The sequence below is a fragment of the Grammomys surdaster genome, unplaced genomic scaffold (genome assembly GCF_004785775.1).
Source record: "Grammomys surdaster isolate TR1022 unplaced genomic scaffold, NIH_TR_1.0 144, whole genome shotgun sequence".
Taxonomy (NCBI): Eukaryota; Metazoa; Chordata; class Mammalia; order Rodentia; family Muridae; genus Grammomys; species Grammomys surdaster.
Genome location: NW_021604602.1, coordinates 4,068,816 through 4,086,836, shown reverse-complemented (window position 1 = coordinate 4,086,836; position 18,021 = coordinate 4,068,816). Strand labels below are relative to the sequence as shown.

The following is an 18,021-nucleotide window of genomic DNA, read 5'->3' as shown; positions in this document are numbered from 1 at the left end:
GCTGGTGAGCTGGTGTGCTGGTGAGCCGGTGTGAGCTGGTGAGCTGGTGTGAGCTGGTGTGCTAAGCTGGCACATGCCTGAACTCCTCCTAGTCCTTAGGAAGCTGAGCTGCAAGTTCTGGGAGTCTGAGGCTGGTCTGGGCTACAGAGTAGATTCTACGTCACAGAAAGTGGAGACGGACTTGGGAGATAGCTCACACTGTTAAATGCTTGCCGTGCAAGCTCAGGGATCAGAGTTTGGTCTCTGGAACCCAAGAAAAAAGCCAGATGTGACCGGGTGCTGGTAGAGCAGGCCTTTCATTCCAGCACTCAGGAGGCAGAGACAGATCTCTGAGCTTGACGCCAGCCTGCTCTACAGAGTGAGTTCCAGGACAGCCAGGAGTACACAAAGAGAGACCCTGACTCAAAACACACACACACACACACACACACACACACACACAAAAACCAACAAAACAAAAACGAACCAACCAACCAAACTAAACCAAACAAACCAAATAAAAAATCCCGACATGGTAGCAAGGGCTTGCACTCCTTCTGTAAACTTGAGTTTACAGAAGGAAGTGGGCGGATCCCAGGGGCTCATAGTCAGCAGCCCGGCTGAATGAGTAAGCTCCACAGCTCTGTGAGATGTGGTCCCAAAGAATGAAGTGGACAGCTCCTGAAGGATGGCACCAAACACTTCCACACTCATGCACACATATTCGCATGTGCACTCACACACATAAACATACAAACACAAATTCAAAAGTAGCTTTTTTAAAAAAAAAGAAGAAAATAAAAGTTACGAAGGAGGAAAGGAATGACAGTCTGTGAGGCGGAAAAGCTGTGTGGTGAATGACGTCATCTAGGGTACCAGAAGAGGTTCTGATACTGTCTTCCCAATGATAAGAACACCCGAGGACTAGCAATGTACAGCACATTCCCCCAAATGCTGAGCAAATCTTATAAGAAAGTCACAGTTGTCCAGTGCGGTTGTTACAGAATTTAACTTGGCATATTTCATGTTCTGTCCTGGTCCCTCGGCCTTACTGTCCTCTGAGATGCCCAGGGGCGTGGGACAGCATGCATGTGATCAAAGACTTCAAATGTCAGGAGAAGGGGGCTGCTTATCGACACTGGGGTACAGATGATGATCAAAGGGAAAAGAAAGCAGGAACAGAAAAAAAACATGTGCCCATCATAAAGAACTGGAAACAAAGAATTGGAAGGGAAGACTTAGAAAAGCAGCGTCTAACGCAGATACGTGGCGACGTCTGGGTAGACTTGGTCTTTAATCCCAGCACTTCTGGAGGCAGAGGTAGGAAGATTTCTGAGTTTGAAGACAGCCTGGTCTACAGAGTGAATTCCAGGACAGCTACACAGAGAAACCCTGTCTCGAAAAACAAAAAACAATCAAACAAACTGAAACAGGGTCCACACTGATTTGCCAGAGATTGTTCAGGCATATACAAGAACTTATGTACAGAAGGTACAGAGTCCAGGAAACCTGATGGTCATCTTCAGGCACGGTTTCATCATCAGGTTAACTGATGGACGCTTACAGTAAAGCAGAGGAAGGAACCACACCCAACAGCTCAGTCAGACAGACAAAGGAAGAGCTTCTCAGAGAAATGTGGGTGCCCCACCCCACAGGGCTCAGGACACTGCTCAATTAAGGCTTAAAATAGATGTCTTTCCCAGGTCTTCCAAATTCCCTTGCCAATGACAAGCCAGGCAGGCCTTCCCCACGATGCATTCTTAGACCTTTCCAATCTCCAGATTAGTCAGTACTGTCATTAATATATAAATCTTCTCTCATCCTCCGATACAGTGTGTTATATACAATGTAAGGAGGAATTTCCCTGTTGACAAAACACATCACCTTGTTACTTATAAAATGCTTTCTCTCGCTTCAACCTCGCATGACAACTGCCTACATATTCTTTTCTTCTTTTTATGCAAAGATGCATTTATTATTATATATATATATGTATTATTTGTATGTATGTGTGTGTGTGTATGTGTTTGTCTGCATGTATATATGTTCACCAAATGTACACAGTGTCTTTGGAAGCCAGAAGAGACTATCGGGTTCTCTCTAACTGGAGCAACAGATGGTTATGAGCTGCCACGCAGGTGCTGGGAACTCAACCTGGGTCTTCTTCGAGAGCAGAAACTGCTCTTAACCTCTGAGCCAACAGTCCAGCCTGTATTCATTCCTTCTTCACCTCCTTTTTATTCTTTTGTTTTGTTCTTTGTTTGGAGATGGGGGTCTCTCTACGTAGCCCTGGCTGACCTGGAACTCTCTATGTAGATCAGGCTGACCTTGAACCCACAGAGATCCTCCAGCCTCAGCCTCTGCCTCTAATGTGTTGGGTCTTACTGAGACATAGATGGAAATAAAAACTGTTTATCTTTAAAATATACCCATGATGTTTTAACAAATATATTCGGAACTCAGAAGACTGAACAAGAATATCACTATGAGTTTGAGGCTAGCCTGGGCTACACAATGAGTTTAAGGTCATCCTTAGCAAGAAAAAAAAGTTAGAAAGATTAAGGTCTTCAGGAGCAGTTGGGGAGATACTCTGTGGGTAAGAGGCCACACTGTGCAAGCGCTAGGACCTGGGCGCAGATCTCTAACACCTATGGCCCCAGCACAGGTGTAAGTGGAGACAGGAGGATAGCTGGGGCTAGCTGGCTGCCAGCCTGGCTCCAGGTTCACTGAGAGACCCTGTCTCAAGAGACTAAGGAGGAGAGTGTCGAAGCAGACACCTGACATCCTCATCTAGCCTCCACAAGTATGGACGTGAGTGTGCACGGGCATGCGCACACATGTACACATACCATGCACGTACACGCTCACACACAAATATATAAATTAAGACGGAATACCAAATCATCACAGAAAGGGAAGGGGGCTGCTAATACTCAGATAAAGGCCTTTCTCTCCCGAGTAACCAGAAGAACCGAAACTTCATACTGCCCTAAACATCGCCAGGAACAGGCAGAGCGAGACTCAGAAGCTGGAGAAATCCTACATGTTGTCTCCTGTTAGGGATGGAGTACTGCCCCACACTGGTGCCAGTTTCCCAGCCTGCCTGCTCATACCGGGGAGCTAGAGGGGAAAACCTCAGGGTGCCAGGTTTCTCGCTTCTGGCTCCTGTGGGAATACAGGACGACTAGGTCTTAGGTGTTGAAACGAACCACAAAGGACAGGAAGTGCTGGGAAGCATGCCACCCCGCAGCTGAGAACCGTGAATAAGGCAGGTGCCCCATACATCCGGTTCACAGTGACGCTGTATGAATGCAGCATACTTGGGATTAGACAAAGAGAGGTTCTAGTGATAAATCCAACCGTCCATAAGGGGCCCTTCGGAAAGGAAGACTGCCTCTATTAAAACAACGTTCCAAACGGGAAGTGCTGGGTAGCTTCAAATCCTTTTATTTTACTTGTAAGCAAACTGCCTCTATGATTGTTGCTGTTCATAAAATTCATCTATTTTTTTCCCCTCACAACTCTGAGTTGATCCAAATTGCCAGTAAAGGCATCAGACGCATAGGTACAAGGTCTTCTCTGTGGCTGGCTTACCTCTGCTTTGTGAAGTTTTTGATAGTTTCCGTTCCAGGAAATGAGTCGCCGGTCCTTCCCTCCTCCGGACACCAGCGTTCCGTCTCTCAACATACAAAGTGCAAAAATGCCACCCTCGTGGGCCCCTTGAACTGCATAGCTTATCCGATTTGTACCTAAACATGCCACGAAAGCCATTATCTAGGGCAGAATCAAAAGGCTAGCCTCTGATCACTGCCATAGACCCATTTCAGTTTGTTTAAAGTTGTTGTGGTAAGTTATGACATCATTTTAATATGTTCCTAGGAAAGACTTAAATTTTTGATGCTCTCAGAGTCCCAGCATGAACTGGATCATCTGATGATGGGGAAAAGTATGGTGTCACAGAGTTGTGTGGCAGAGAACACGGACTCTGCGTGTGCACTCTGCCTTCTCCCCAGTGGGCTACGTCCCTGGACAAGTTAGCTGTTCCTCTCAGCTCCCCACTTTCCAGAATGTGGCTACTGCTGACCTTTTAGAGTTCTTCTAAAAATCAAATGAGCATTGCTACACTAGGTGCCAAGAAAAGAAGGAATACAAAAATCACCTTCCTCTTCTGAAGTAACATTGGGCGGTCTAGGTTGCCCTTCTTTCTCAGACCCAACTCTGAGACCCAGAAAGACAGGTGGATGTATCTTCCTAAACCCAGAAGATGCTCATGAATTCTCACTGGACTTATCTGACACCTCTTCTCTGACTGAGGTTCTCCATTTTCTAACTGTAAGGGAATTTAGGTCTGACCTGTGTGCATGTGTCATTGTCTGAGCTGACCTGTGCGCATGCGTCACATCTGAGCTGACCTGCGCATGTGCTATTTTCTGTACTGTCGCTCCTAGCTCTCCAGAAACATCTGTCAAATGCTATCTGGATCAGAATAGTGACCCATATATGTCACAGCTGTATAGTCATTAATAACTTCTGGGTTATAATTTATTAACTGCTCTTCCAGCAACGTGATTAACTTTATCATAGTATCCTAACCTTAAAAGCCTTTCACAATGATATAGACAAAATTAGTGACTCTCGACATCCCCCAGTTTGCTTCTGCTTTATGCTTTCGTTAAAGCCACACACACAAATATACTTATGTGACTGGGAACTTAGCAGTCGTCCTGTACGTAATTCCAACAGCTCATTTCTATAAACCCCACCTCCGATGTCTTAGTTACCGCGTTACCAAAAACATCAGATGGCTTTTGGAGAAGTGTTCATTACCTTTTCCCCACACCAATATGTTGCCACTTGAATCTCCAGTAATGGTATCGCCGTTTTCAGAAAACGTCACGCAAAGGACAAACTTTGGCTTCTCTTGTTTCTGTGGAACGTAATAAGTAAGCACAGGCGTGTTATTTACCAAAGACACCCTTTTATTTGTGTTGATAAGTTAGAGCCCCATAAATCCCAGCTAGATGGTCAGCCGCTGGAGTCCGGAGCTTTTAGGTTTAAGTACTGTCAGGAGACATGTCTTTCCAGATTTCTTGCTCAAGAGAAAGAAATGTCGGGCAACTCCATGGCTGGGGAAGCCTAAAGCTGCTGTTTAAGCGGGGTGGCGTTAAGGGGCACATGAGGGATGGGCTATGCCGCCAGGCTTTCAGAATGATGGACAGGACCCCTGGCACCCTTAGCAATGCCAGGTTGCCAGTCCCTAGCAACCAGTGCCTGTACGCAGGCTCCTTGCAGCTAGCTGCCCCTCGAGGAGGCCTGGGTCTCCATTTCCATTTTATTGCAGGGGAGATCCTCAAAACAGGAGGACTTCCCAACTGTACGGGGAAGCATCAAGGGAGCATCATTTTTTAATACGCCCTCATACTTATCACTAAAATAATCACTAAGACTGAAGTATCTCAGTGCTCCCTTATAACCCAGCCCCTCACAGGTGCCACGCGGGAAAACTGAACGGCAGGTGCAATTTACCTCAAACAACCCTTGCTTCTTGTTAAGGGAATTTCCCTCCAGGGTCCAGAAGTAGAGGTGTGACTTCCCACAGGTGACTATGATGTTGGTGTCTGTGGGGTGGAAGTCCGCAGCAAATACCGCTTCGTTCGAACACTTGAAGACAAAACAAAACAGAGAAGCAAATGCCACAGGCCTCTCACAGCGCTTAACAAAACTGTTCAAGCAGGGCACCGGACCTCTCAAGCCCCACACTGACTTCATCTTCATGCTTATTCTGCCTGCTGCCTGTTTCCCTCTTGTCTTCTGCTGTGTGACTGGAAGCCAGACGTCAGCAAGTACCAAGCTTTGTAACTGGCTGGGCACTGGGATCACTTCTTGAGTGGTGACATCCAGATGCTGCACCCTCTTCCCCTTCCTAGGACCCTGGACTCTGCATGTCCCGCAGCCCCGTGATCCTGCCTCACTGTGGCTGCCCTGATTCCTCTGCTCTTTTGCTTCTGGACCACCACCTAAGGCTCAGGACTCAGTTTGGAGTTCCTTGAAGTGGCTCTCTGGCAGCTGATCCAGCAGCCCTCAGTCCATGTTCTGACTTCCAGGATCGGTGTCCTGGTCTGTCGCCCCTAGCCCTGACTATTGCTTCTATGTAATGATTTGGTTCTATGTTCTTAATCCTGGCTGGTGCTTTGCCCCTGGCTGCATCTAACCTGGCACACAGGGTGAACACCATACATCTCTGCTGGCAATGTTAGAAGACAGGGAATGTCAGGCCAGGAGACACATCTTATTAGAACACCTGCCTGCATCCCAGACACTAGACAGAAAGCAGGGTAGCTAAGGCTGTCTGAGGGCAAGCTCCCGTAAGGTAATAAGGCTGTCTGAGTAAGCCTAATATTATCCAAGGAAAGCTTGCTGGTGGTTCCCCTTGGGTTACCTAGGTCGGGTTAACCAAGGCTCACAGATGCCAAGAGGAGAAATGGGAAATACAAGCTATGAAAATAGGAATCCAGGAGTGCTCCTGACAGAAGGGAACCTTAAGAGAGCTAGCTCCAGGAGTGTCAACTCAACGTTCTGCACATAGTTGATTTGAGGCAGAGTGCCGACCTCAGGGGCGCTGGCATCCATGTCTCCTGCAGCCCCAGAGACTGGCAGGTACTGAGCATGCCTCAGCCATTGGCCACCTCCAGCTTATGGGTGACAGCCCAGCATGTAGAGGGCACCTGGGTTTGTTGTATGAATGAAAGTGGGTGAAGAAGTGACTGAATGAATTAAAATTAGGGTTGTCACTATGAAATGAGAAAAAGCAGAGAATTCCACAGACTCTGATAGTCAGGAAATACCCAGGCAGGCCTTAGGCAGGGTCTCATGAAGGAAGAGAGATAGAAGGGAGATCTGAAAGGAAGGCTTATTCCCGGGGGTAGGGACTGTGGGCGACCCTGGAGCCTGCTGGTCACGGAGGCAGTGTGCCCTGTGGGACACCGCAGTGAGTGGCTGAGCGAACCTTCACGTCGGCCAATCTCTCTTCTTTCTGCCAGTCCCACACGGACAGCACGTGGTCATTGGAGTCATCCACAGCACAGAGATGACTTCCTCCGTTCTGCCAAGAAAACGTGATTCAAAGGAAGACAGCACGTGAGTCCGAGGTGGAGCCAATGTGATTAAAAATGATCATTGATTTTACTTTTTGTTTTGTTCTGAGACAGGGTTTCTTTGTGAAAGTAGCCCTGGCTGTCCTAGAACTAGCTCTGTAGACCAGGCTGGCCTCAGACTCACAGAGATCTGCCTGCCTCTGCCTCCCCAGTGCTGGGATTAAAGGTATGCACCACCACCGCCTGGCGATTATTTTACTTTAAAAAAAAATATGCATTGGTGTTGCCTGCATATATTTCTGTATGAAAGTGTCAGATCCCCTGAAACTAGAGTTACAGACAGTTGTGAGCTGCCACATGGGTGCTGGGAATTGAACTCAGGTCCTCTGGAAGGTCAGTATTCTTAACCACTGAACCATCTCTCCAGCCCTGATTATTTTACTTTTAATGAAGAGCTTGTTACAGCATTGGGTAAAGAGCTTGCTGGGCAAGTGTGAGGACCCAAGTTCGATCCCCAGGACCTGCAGCTGGCTTGTGGTAGCATGCACCCATAATAGCAACAATGGGGAGGCAGAGGCAGGGGAGGTTGACTGCGGCCTCTGCATGAACACACATGTATGCTCACCCCCACCATGTGCACCTGCACACACGTCCCACTCCCAACACATATCAAAGGTCCATTATATCGGAGGTGAGGAACGTACACGTCACTGGTTTTGAGGCTGGCTTTCCTGGCCAGGCACATGGCTCCTTTAGGATTACATGCAGAGCAAAGCACAAGGGTAGTGAACAAACAGGAGTGTTTGATGTGAACACGTACGTGGACGGATGAGCGAGTGTGAATAAGTCTCCAGGTGAAGGGGTTTGGGGATGGGTGTGTGGGCTAGCAAGCCTTGAGAAAGGCTGGAGGTCAGGTGGCTAGAAATGTTTGCTTGGGAATGAGTCCCTGAACATTCTCGGACTTACAGATTTTGAGAATGCGATGCAGGTGACAGCCCGGTCAAAAAAGCCGATTCCGATGACATGCAGAGTGTTCAGTGTCACAGAGTCCCAGATGCGCACATGTGGCGGCAGTTGCTGTTTGGAAAGAATACGGCCATCATTTGTGACTGTCGGCTAACCGCTTCTCTTCACCTTGGAACCGTAAAGTCATTTTGACTTCGATTTTGTCAAACAAAAAGTCTTTTCTACATTTGAGGACCCCAACCATGAGTGTAATGAAAACATTCCTAGTGATTTCAGGAGGCCCTGGGCACTCTGAACCATTGAGGCGTCCGGAGAAGGCTAGCAGGTTTTAAACTTTGACTAGCCACTCTTCAATACCCATACCAGAGGAACGGACACGCCTTTTGTGTATTTGCATTTCTCTAAATTTTAGAAATGACATTTCACCAAAGATAGCACCATAGTGCAGTCAGCAGATCCATCATCATGAAAAGACCCTGGACACGTGCCCGGCGAGCAGGGACAGGCTAGGCAAACCTTGTTCTCGTTTAGCCTTGTCTCCAAATAGCCAGGCACCACCAGCGTGTGGCCTCTCTGAGTTTCTTCACTGGTCAAAAATCTGCTCAGACAGCTGTAAATTTCTCTCTGGTTCAATGCTTCCCCCCCCCCCAGCCCCCCAAAAAAGGAAATACACTTTCGTGCCGCTAGAGGGCGGAGGGAAACAGTTTGCTTCTCATTTCAGAGTTCTTCCAGGCCTTTCGTTCTTTTTAAAAACATGAACAACTGCTCCTTATGTGAGTTTACATAACAGTAGCCTGGCTTCTGTTATTTCGCTCTTTGCAAGTGTGGAACGATAATGGAGAACAGCATAAAATCGGGGGCTAAAATTTGCTATCATGAAAACATCTGCTCAGATAAGATAGATAACGCCTGTGTTTTCTGGGCAGATACACACTGATAAAAATGGAGATTCCTGTCGTGATTACCTTCACACCAGGACAAAGCTGTACAAACAGAGACTTAAGAGGCTGTGAGTGTTTTTGATAAAACATGACAGTCACTCGTGGATGCCAGCTTGGAGGTCTCCTATTTGTCCGGCTGCACCAGTTCCTCGTCTCCTTCCTTACCAGCCAGACTGAAGTCTTGCTAAGGCACCTATAGAGTTTGCCCGAAATTCCCAGGAGCCTCTGTGATCAGCACAAGGCATGAAATCCACCCACTGAAGGAGTGACTGGCCAGCACCCATAGTCAAGGACGTCCCGTAACCTATGGTTACTTGGTGATTTTAGCGCTTCGTCTTAGATTGATATATTTTCATGTTGATCATATATGGAGATAAAGATTTCAGGAATGAATTGACTCTTTGGCATGGCAACACCATTTTAATGTGTTGTGGCTGCTGATTGTTGTTTTTCACGACAGTGTCTTGTTACATAGCCACAGACCCACCTGCCTCTGCTTCCTGAGCTGAAAGATGTATGCCGTCCCAACCAGTGACAATGCCGTTTAAAAACTGGCTGAAATGAAGGGAGGTTCAGGGGCTTGGGGGATACTTAGGGTCATGATGGCACATGTAGTTTGTACTGAGAGCTCCTGGTGAGGACCCAATAGTTCTCAGATGCTGCAACTACAATGACCAGGCAGACTCATTATCAGCAATGTGCAAATCAGGAGGTTGTTGCCAGTTTCCTCCCAAAGTCAGAAAGACAATGAGAAAACCTCACCTTTCCATCCTTAGATGTGCCCGCCACTTGTCCCGTTGCTATGGTGATCCTGTCAGGATGGACTGCTAGGCTACAAGAAGGATAATTATCAGACAACCCCACACAAAGGTGGGCTTTACTTCTACAATCTTCCAAAAGTTTAAACACAAGAAATCCATACTGCCTAGCTTCTTAAAATTCCCCGAACAGCCCAACTGCCTTAGCCAGCAAATACTATTTCATTTATCAGATTCCCTGAATTCTTCTCGGGAACTTCCAACCTTAAGGAAAGGCATCCTTTGTTGGGAAAATACGATTTCCATCTCAGAACCACTGACTTAGTCAACATCCCTTCTTACAAGTCACTTTTGGGTATGTTAATTAGGAAAGATGTCTCATCTTACGTCAATAGGTTTTTAATCACTAGCCAGGGATCCAGATGACCACAAATCCATCTACCCAGCCAATCCCTGCAAGGTCTTCCCTAAGCTATACGATGACCCATAGGCATAGCAGACTCAGACTTAAGTATGCAACAAAGCACTTTTTCTAAAATTAAAGACACAATTTGAAGTCTTTAACATTTGGGATTTTAAGAAAGCTTCCTGAAGCTTTTTTCCCCTCAGATAATCTGGTGACACAAAAGTACAGTAAGGACCGAAAGCTGCCATGAATCGGGGTGCAGAATTAGGGAGCCCAAAGACAACGAGGGGAATAGAAAGAAGAGCTTTGCCCCGTCTGGCTTCTGAGCCCTGCTCCGTCTCACCCCCTGGCTTGTGTCCTGATGCTGGATTCTTTTGGCTAAGGCTAGCTCACCCTATGACGTGCCGACCAGTTTGTGGGGACTCACCACTTGACGTCGTCATTGTGGCCCACGTAATGCCTCTGCAGCTGTTCCTCCACGTTATAAAGCACCACGACAGACGCAATGAAGTACACGGTCTCCCCGGTCGGGAGCAAGTACAAGTTATTGCGACAGTCTCGCCCCCGGTACCCGTAGCTTAGTGTATGTCAAGATGAAAATCCTTTGGTTTTAAGAGCTGGAGAGCCACCGCATCACTCAACAGGCACATAAGCACTGTGCAATGGTTCCTATCAGTTTAACCAATTTAGACAACGCTGAACTGAAAACGTGCTGGGTGCGGTGGTGTGTGCTTTTAATCCTAAACGGATCTCTCTGAGCTCCAGGCTAGCTAGGGCTGCACGGTGAGAGAAACTCTGTCTCGAACAAACAAACAACAACATGTAATACACTCTGACCCTCTGCCTAATAGACCTCAGTACCTACATATCTAAAATCAAATTCTAAGTGCTCAGGAATAATATAAACAACATTTTACAGTACTGGGGATCGAACCTAGGGCTTTTCCTGTGCTCGGCAAGTGCTCTACCACTGTGCTTGAGACAGGTGATCATTGTATAGCCCAGGCTGGCTTCAGATCAGATCTTCCTGCCTCAGACTTCCTTTCTCTGGAACTATAGACATGTCTGGCTATACAGCATGTCTGGTGTGAACACGTTATTATTTTTTTTTACAGCATGAAGACTTGTTTGATTTTTAGAAGCTATCGAGCCAAATATGAGGCTGCTTTTGCTGTCCGCAATCTGGGAGCTGAATCTTTTGTTTAAACATTACTTTAAAATGATACAGGTACTTATACAGAATACAAATATCACTCGAATGTAACAAAGGTTTCAAAATTAATTAACCTTTCATTGTTAACTAAGTTAATGAATTAACTAACAGTGCACCAGCATTTTAGGGATAACTATCAGTGTTTATAAATTTTATTATAGGCACAGGTGTCATATGTTCAAGTGGAGGTCAGAAGATAGATTTCTGGGATTTGGTTCTCTCCTTCCATCAAGCGGGTCCCGGGTACTGAACTCAGGGCTTCAGGCTTGGTAACAGGTACCTTTGGCCACTGAGCCTTCTCACTGACCTAGTGTTAAAATTTTAACACGTGTACTTTAAAAAGCAAAGCATCACTTGAACTTGAGTGTAAAAGAAGTGACCTGGCCAAAATAACATTTATTTGGAGCAAATTTTCTTGTTTCACGTCTTTTGAAACACAAATAAGGAAGCATTCTTTGAATAACGTTTTCCAGAATAGATTTTAAAAACTACTCAATTTAAAGAAGGGGCAGATCCCTTCCATGGCCTGTGCTAAAACGGATGGCCAAACAACTTTTAATCTTTTGATTTCCATGAATAGGACTCTATAATCTCAAATACTAATTCTTGCCAATGAAGGCTCGGCAGCACCAACTTAAATCAACATGTCGGAATTGTCTTCGGAGCTTAACATTAGTCATCGAGCAGCAGACAATCACTATAAATTTGGTGTAGAGCCTTTGTAGTCGGAAAGGCTGCTGCAGCCTCCCTCCATGGTGGGAATGAGTACAGGGCATTGGACGGCGGAGACTGATCATTGAAGTTATAATCATTAAAGACCTGATGTTTACCCAATTGTACTGCCTGGTTTTGTGTGTCAACTTGACACAAGCTGGAGTTACCACAGAGAAAGGAGCCTCCCTTGAGGAAATGCCTCCGTGAGACCCAGCTGTAAGGCGTTTTCTCAATTAGTGATCAAGGGTGGGAGGGCCCATTGTGGGTGGGGCCATCCCTGGGCTGATAGTTGTGGTTTCTATAACAAAGCAAGCTGAGCAAGCCAGGGGAAGCAAGCTAGTAAGTAGCATCCCTCCATGGCCTCTGCATCAGCTCTTGCTTCCTGACCTGCTTGAGTTCCTGTCCTGACTTCCTTTGGTGATGAATGACAATGTGGAAGTGTAAGCTGAATAAACCCTTTCCTCCCCGACTTGCTTCTTGGTCATGATGTTTTGTGCAGGGATACAAACCCTGACTTAGACACCAGTTTTGATTACTTTCACTAAGCTTGCTGCTTCTCTGTGACAGGCAGGCCATTCACTCATGTTCCTCTGACCCCGAAAGCCTCCATCTGTACTGTGTTTACTTCCATGGCCTCCTTTCGGGAAGACAGTGTGTATCCACTGGAACGTGAGCCACAGTCATAAGAACTTGCTCCAAAACTGCCTCTCCTACACGGTCACATTTGAAATTTTGATTTTTTTTTGAAAAAGCTAATAGTAAAATATTTAACTTTTATAAATCTTTTGCCAGAAGTCAGTCATCACCGACAATCTGGTCAGCGAGTAAAGGATACACCCACTCCAGTTTCAGGCGCTTTGCTGGTAATTCAGCTTTTGCTTCCAAACTGTAAGAGTCCACTTGGTCTTTGGGCATGTACATGGTGACGGGCCGGCCTCGAAGAAACATTTTTACATATCCCTCTTCTACAAAAACAATGAAGGCGTTAGTGACATGACACTCTAAAAGCAAACACCACAGTCTGGTTAGCCTGTTGGCACACAAGTGGCTGTCTCCCTTGCATGTCTTAAAAGATTTTTTTTTTTAAAAAAATGCATTTACTTATTTAATGTGTTGATTGATACAGGAGTCACGTGGCACTTGTGATGGTCAAAGAATGACTTTTGGGAGTTGGTTCTCTGCTTCCACCCCATAAGACTCGGAATCAAACTCACTCAGTCATGTTTGGGTATGCAGCGTTACCTGCTAAGCCATCTCTCTGGTCCCTCTACCCCACCCCCACTGCCATGTCCTTCTCAATTAGTTTTCCAGAGGAAACAAAACCCAACACACAGGGGCTGGAGAGATGGCTCAGTGGTTAGGAGCACAAGCTGCTTTTCCAGAGGACCCAGGTTGGGTTTTCAGCACCCACGTCAGATGGCTCACAACACTCTAAGAGATCTGCTGCCCTCCTGTGGCCTCCTCGGGTATTTGGATGCATGTGCACAGAGATACCTACATATGTAAATAAAAATTAAATTAAAAGTCTAATGCAAAATTAAATATCTTGAGACAAAAGTTTGTGCGGTTGTTATTTTTGAGCTTCTCACTCAAGTTCAGATCATCCATAAGAATTTGTAAAAAGTCTGAGTGAGAGTCCAACAGTCATTTCCTGTGACATCTCGGTGAAGGCATGTTCTCATCAGAAGAGAATGTACCACGGAGAATCACAAGTAATCAAGAATCTCACTTTATGACTGAGCCCGACTCAGTATTATACATCAGTATATACAATCTCAATATCAAAAAATATCCTTTAATATTTGAATTGATTTGTTATATGAGTGTAAAATATAATTCCATGTTTTTTTTTTGTACTGCACAGCTCTTGCAAATACAAAGAATGCTAAGTCAGCAGGAGTGCATGCAATAAAAAGAAAGCTAAATAATATTTTTTGTATTTTTTTTTGTGTGTGAGTTTCTCTGTGTAGTCCAGGCTATCCTGGAACTCACTCTATAGACCAGGCTGGGCCCAAACTTAGAGATCCGTTTGCCTCCACCTCTCTAGTGCTGGGATTAAATGCATGGGCCACCACTGCTCAGCTAAGTAAATAAATCTTAAAAGTGAACTGTTTAAAAATTTAAAAATAAAATGCTTCAATAGAAGCTTAAAATGAAAAATGAAAGAAGAAAGAGGAGGAGGAAGAGGAGAAGGAAAAGAAGGAGGAAGAGAAGGAGGGGAGGAAGAGGAGAAAAAGAAGAGGAGGAGGAAGAAGAAGAGGAGGAGGAAGAGAAAGAAGAAGATCCAGCTGAGAGAGTTGGGGAGAGACAGGGAGGCAGAGTTTTCTAGACTGACTATTTCTATTAAAATAACTTTATTTTTTAATTGGAAGATTTATTATGTTTATAAATATGACTATATGTATCACATGCATGCCAGAAGAGGGCATCAGATACCCTGGGACTGAAGTTACAAGCAGTTGTGAGCAGTCTTGTTGGTGCTGGGGACTGAACCTGGGTCCTTTGTGAGAGCAACAAGTTCTCTTCACTGCCGTACCATCTCTCTAGGCCCCTAAAATAATGTTGGTATCCAATAAATGAATACAAGCAAATAAAGGGCCAAAATTAAAAGAAAATGTTGATCTGAGGCAACTTCTGTGTCCCCCACACTTCCCCAAAACCCAACCCACTTGGGGTATTCTGACTACCGTTTTAAGGCTATAAAATGAGCAAGAAACTGTCTCCTGACGAGTTTGGAGTCAGAGCCTCCATTCTGATGCTCTTGCAGACTGGAGAATCCAGAATCAATGGTATCTAACCCAGACAGGGGCAACCAGCGAGACCTGTGCCAAAAACCCCACAGAAAATCACCTCAGAGAGAACAGGATAAATTGGGAGAATCCCCGTGCTTCAGTGCCTGAGGACTGTCACACAACGCATGCAATTATGTCACCACAAGCATGCACTTCAGATCTCAACGCACGTGACACTCTTCACTCGGGGTTTAATGAAGCTTGACCCTTTAGGTAAGAGCCACGAGTGTGCTCATTCCCACGCACACTGGTCCAGCCACTGCCCCTGTGATGGTTGGGATGTCCCCTGTGTGGACACCATCATCCCTGGCTGTATCCTGATTGGCTCACCCAAGATTGCCATCACCATAGGTTCTCTTAAAGCTCCCCCACCCCCTCCAAGTCACCTTACATATTCCTGTCAATGCCAGAGAGCCTCGGGTGCACTTCATCTGATTCTTCATCCATCCTGGTCCTTTGCTTATCACTATGTCTAGCAGTACAAATGACCGTGTCAGGCTCTCTTTATCTGACCTCACCTTCTATAATCCACTCCACGAGGATTCTCCTCTCGGGCCAGAAGTGTCTCAGCACCCCATGAGCTGTCTTCCCTGAGCCTCGCCTCACCTCTAGCTCTTCCCTCTTCTTCTCTTCTTGCCTACTTTAACCCTCTCACCCAAGTTGCGGCTCATCTCTTGGTGATCACAAATGTAGACTTAAAAAAGCATCCACCTGCCCCACCTTAGAGCAGAGGGAAGCAGGAATGGTGTCGTTCAAAGTGAAATGGAAAGTCACTCGGCTAACTCTGTAAGGCGTGGATCAACCCAGCCAGCGAGCTAGGACTAACGCCCATACAAAGGCATTTCTGAAACCTGGAGAGCTAGAGAGCCCGCCATGGGTGCCAAGGGTGCATGTGTACAGTCTGTTGAGGTCATGTGATGGTTACTGTCCAGTGAAGAATGCCTATCACTGAGTCTTCCTTACTTCACCATTAAACACTGCTGACCTAGACAAAACAATATTTAACTATGTGCCGTTGTGTACTCTAAACGGGGACGGCCTACGTCTACAATCAGTACAACACAGGAAAGCAATGCTGTTTGCAGACACGTTAGGAGCACAGCACACAATCACCAAACCCAGAGGTGTGTACTTGTGGGGAGAGGTCAGCGGTGCGGGGCTTCATGCCAAACAGGGGACACTCAGGGGGCTGCCTGAGATCTCTCTCCAGATCCTTCCGGATCTCCTACAATCAGCCAATGATGAATGACAATCCAAATCACAGCCGCAGGTTGAAGCCCATCCAAGTGAACACTCAGGGGTGCATTGAACTTAGGACAGATAACGGAACCGCCATCATGCGTGGAGGGCTCTGCCAGTATGAAAACAGGCTCTGGGCTGGGGCAGCAGCCGTGTGCAGGGAGCTGTGGGCTGGGAAGCCTTCCCTACCTTTGCAGTGTGTCACCCGGCGCTTCCCTTGGGGTTTCGGAGACTGAAGGGCTAAACGAAGAGATGGCGGTACCACAAGTGTGGCTGGCCTGCCTGCTGGGGTGCTCACTGGCCAGCCACAGGCTGGTGCCACCCTGGCCCTCGAGAGGCCCCCCAAGAGGACAAGGGAACAAAGGGACATTGCATGTATCCTGACATGTAACCCACGCCTGTGGGTTTGTGGTAATTACATTTTTCGGGGACTAATCTTTATTTTGTGTGGAAGGGAGAAAAGCTGAGAAAACTAAAATCAGATGAATTTATTTAAGTACATATTTGTAACTTTTTCCATGTTTAGCTATATCTTAAAATACGGTTAATATGCTAAAAGAGAGAAAGAGAGAACGTAGTATCTGCTTTCTTATAAAGTGTGATTTAAAGACAGCCATTTATGAAGTACTACTGGCTTGCCATTTAGGAAATTAGAGGCAGAAGGGGAGCAAGTATTTTGAACAGGGGAGAACAGCTTTACGGAGGGAAGACTTTCTCTTAGGGAGAAGCGCAGGAGAAGTCTGTGGAGCAGGGTAGACGCAAAGGGCAAAGAGGAAAGGACAAAGGGCAAAGGGCAAAGGGCATCTTTATTGAGAAGTTCCTGCTCTAATCCTCACTGACTTCCCTGTGGGTCTGACAAGGGGCAGGTAGGGGTCTAGTCACTATTTCTGTTGCCTGTTTACTGGCCACCCTGCTGTTATCTGAGCTGACACTCACAAGCACCAGATCTGTTTTCTGAGTACCAGTGGCCTGGCTCTGAGGTGCCCATTTTCTGTTTACCACTCAGTCAAAGGTCTAAATTATACACCCCCTCTCCCCGAATCCGAGAATGAGACCAGAGCTTACCTGGACTGAATACAGGCTCCTTGGGTTTGCTGTAAAAATAAACCAAAAAGTAATATTTATTTATATGTGTGTATAATATATGGATATATTTGCATATATATGCACATGTGTTTATAGATACATGTGTGCATGTTCATGTGGAAGTCTGAGGACACTGTCGTGCTTTTCTTTGATTATTCCCTGTCTCACATATGGAAGCAAGGTCTCCCACAGAACCCAGAACTCTGTCTCACTTAGTGTGGCTGGTCAGCTGCTTCAGAGAGTCCCCATCTCCACCTCCCTCACACCAGGTTTACAAGAGGACTTCCATACCCATCTGGCTTTTATGTGGCTTTGGGGATCTGAAATCAGTCACATCCTCAGCCACACACTGTGTCTTACCTGCTGAGCCATCCCCCCCAGCACCGCCACACAGTTTTTAAAGGACACCTGGGGCATTTCTTCTCACAGCCCCACAGCTCTGTGCTACAGCCATTTTCCACATGCATGGTGTGTAAACAAGGCCGATTTCATTGCAAAAGAAACTTCTGAATATAAAAATGTTCAGAATTAAGTGAGTAAGCTTGTAATTCCGTTTAAGAGCAAATACCAGTTAGGGGCAGCTGGCTATTCAAGGTGAGGGTGGCCCTGGCTAATGTGTAAGGTTAGCTTTGCTTCTCTCTTACATCTAGGGAACTCATTTAAAATGAGCAGAGTTTTATTTCCTGCCACAGAGATACCTGCACTTCATGCTTATGGCTGCACTATTCATAAAAGCAAGGGGTGGAACATACACCCATCTACAGAAACCAGTGATATGCTCATGTACAGAAGGGCTGGAACCAGCCATACGTCCATGTACAGAAGGGCTGGAA

The 18,021-nt window shown here is 46.2% G+C and overlaps 1 protein-coding gene across 1 annotated transcript in view; it reads right to left on the bottom strand.

Annotated features, from left to right (window-relative positions):
* The window catches only part of Eml1 (EMAP like 1), a 117,677-nt gene that overhangs the window by 22,088 nt on the left and 77,568 nt on the right, over positions 1–18,021 (bottom strand). The window contains exons 5-13 of the mRNA XM_028764571.1: positions 17,168–17,196; positions 12,907–13,036; positions 10,572–10,721; positions 9,743–9,812; positions 8,040–8,150; positions 6,986–7,081; positions 5,506–5,640; positions 4,807–4,906; positions 3,574–3,728 (exon numbers count right to left, since the gene is read on the bottom strand). Of these exons, the coding sequence (XP_028620404.1) occupies positions 3,574–3,728; positions 4,807–4,906; positions 5,506–5,640; positions 6,986–7,081; positions 8,040–8,150; positions 9,743–9,812; positions 10,572–10,721; positions 12,907–13,036; positions 17,168–17,196 (976 nt within the window). The remainder of the gene's footprint in view (positions 1–3,573; positions 3,729–4,806; positions 4,907–5,505; positions 5,641–6,985; positions 7,082–8,039; positions 8,151–9,742; positions 9,813–10,571; positions 10,722–12,906; positions 13,037–17,167; positions 17,197–18,021) is intronic.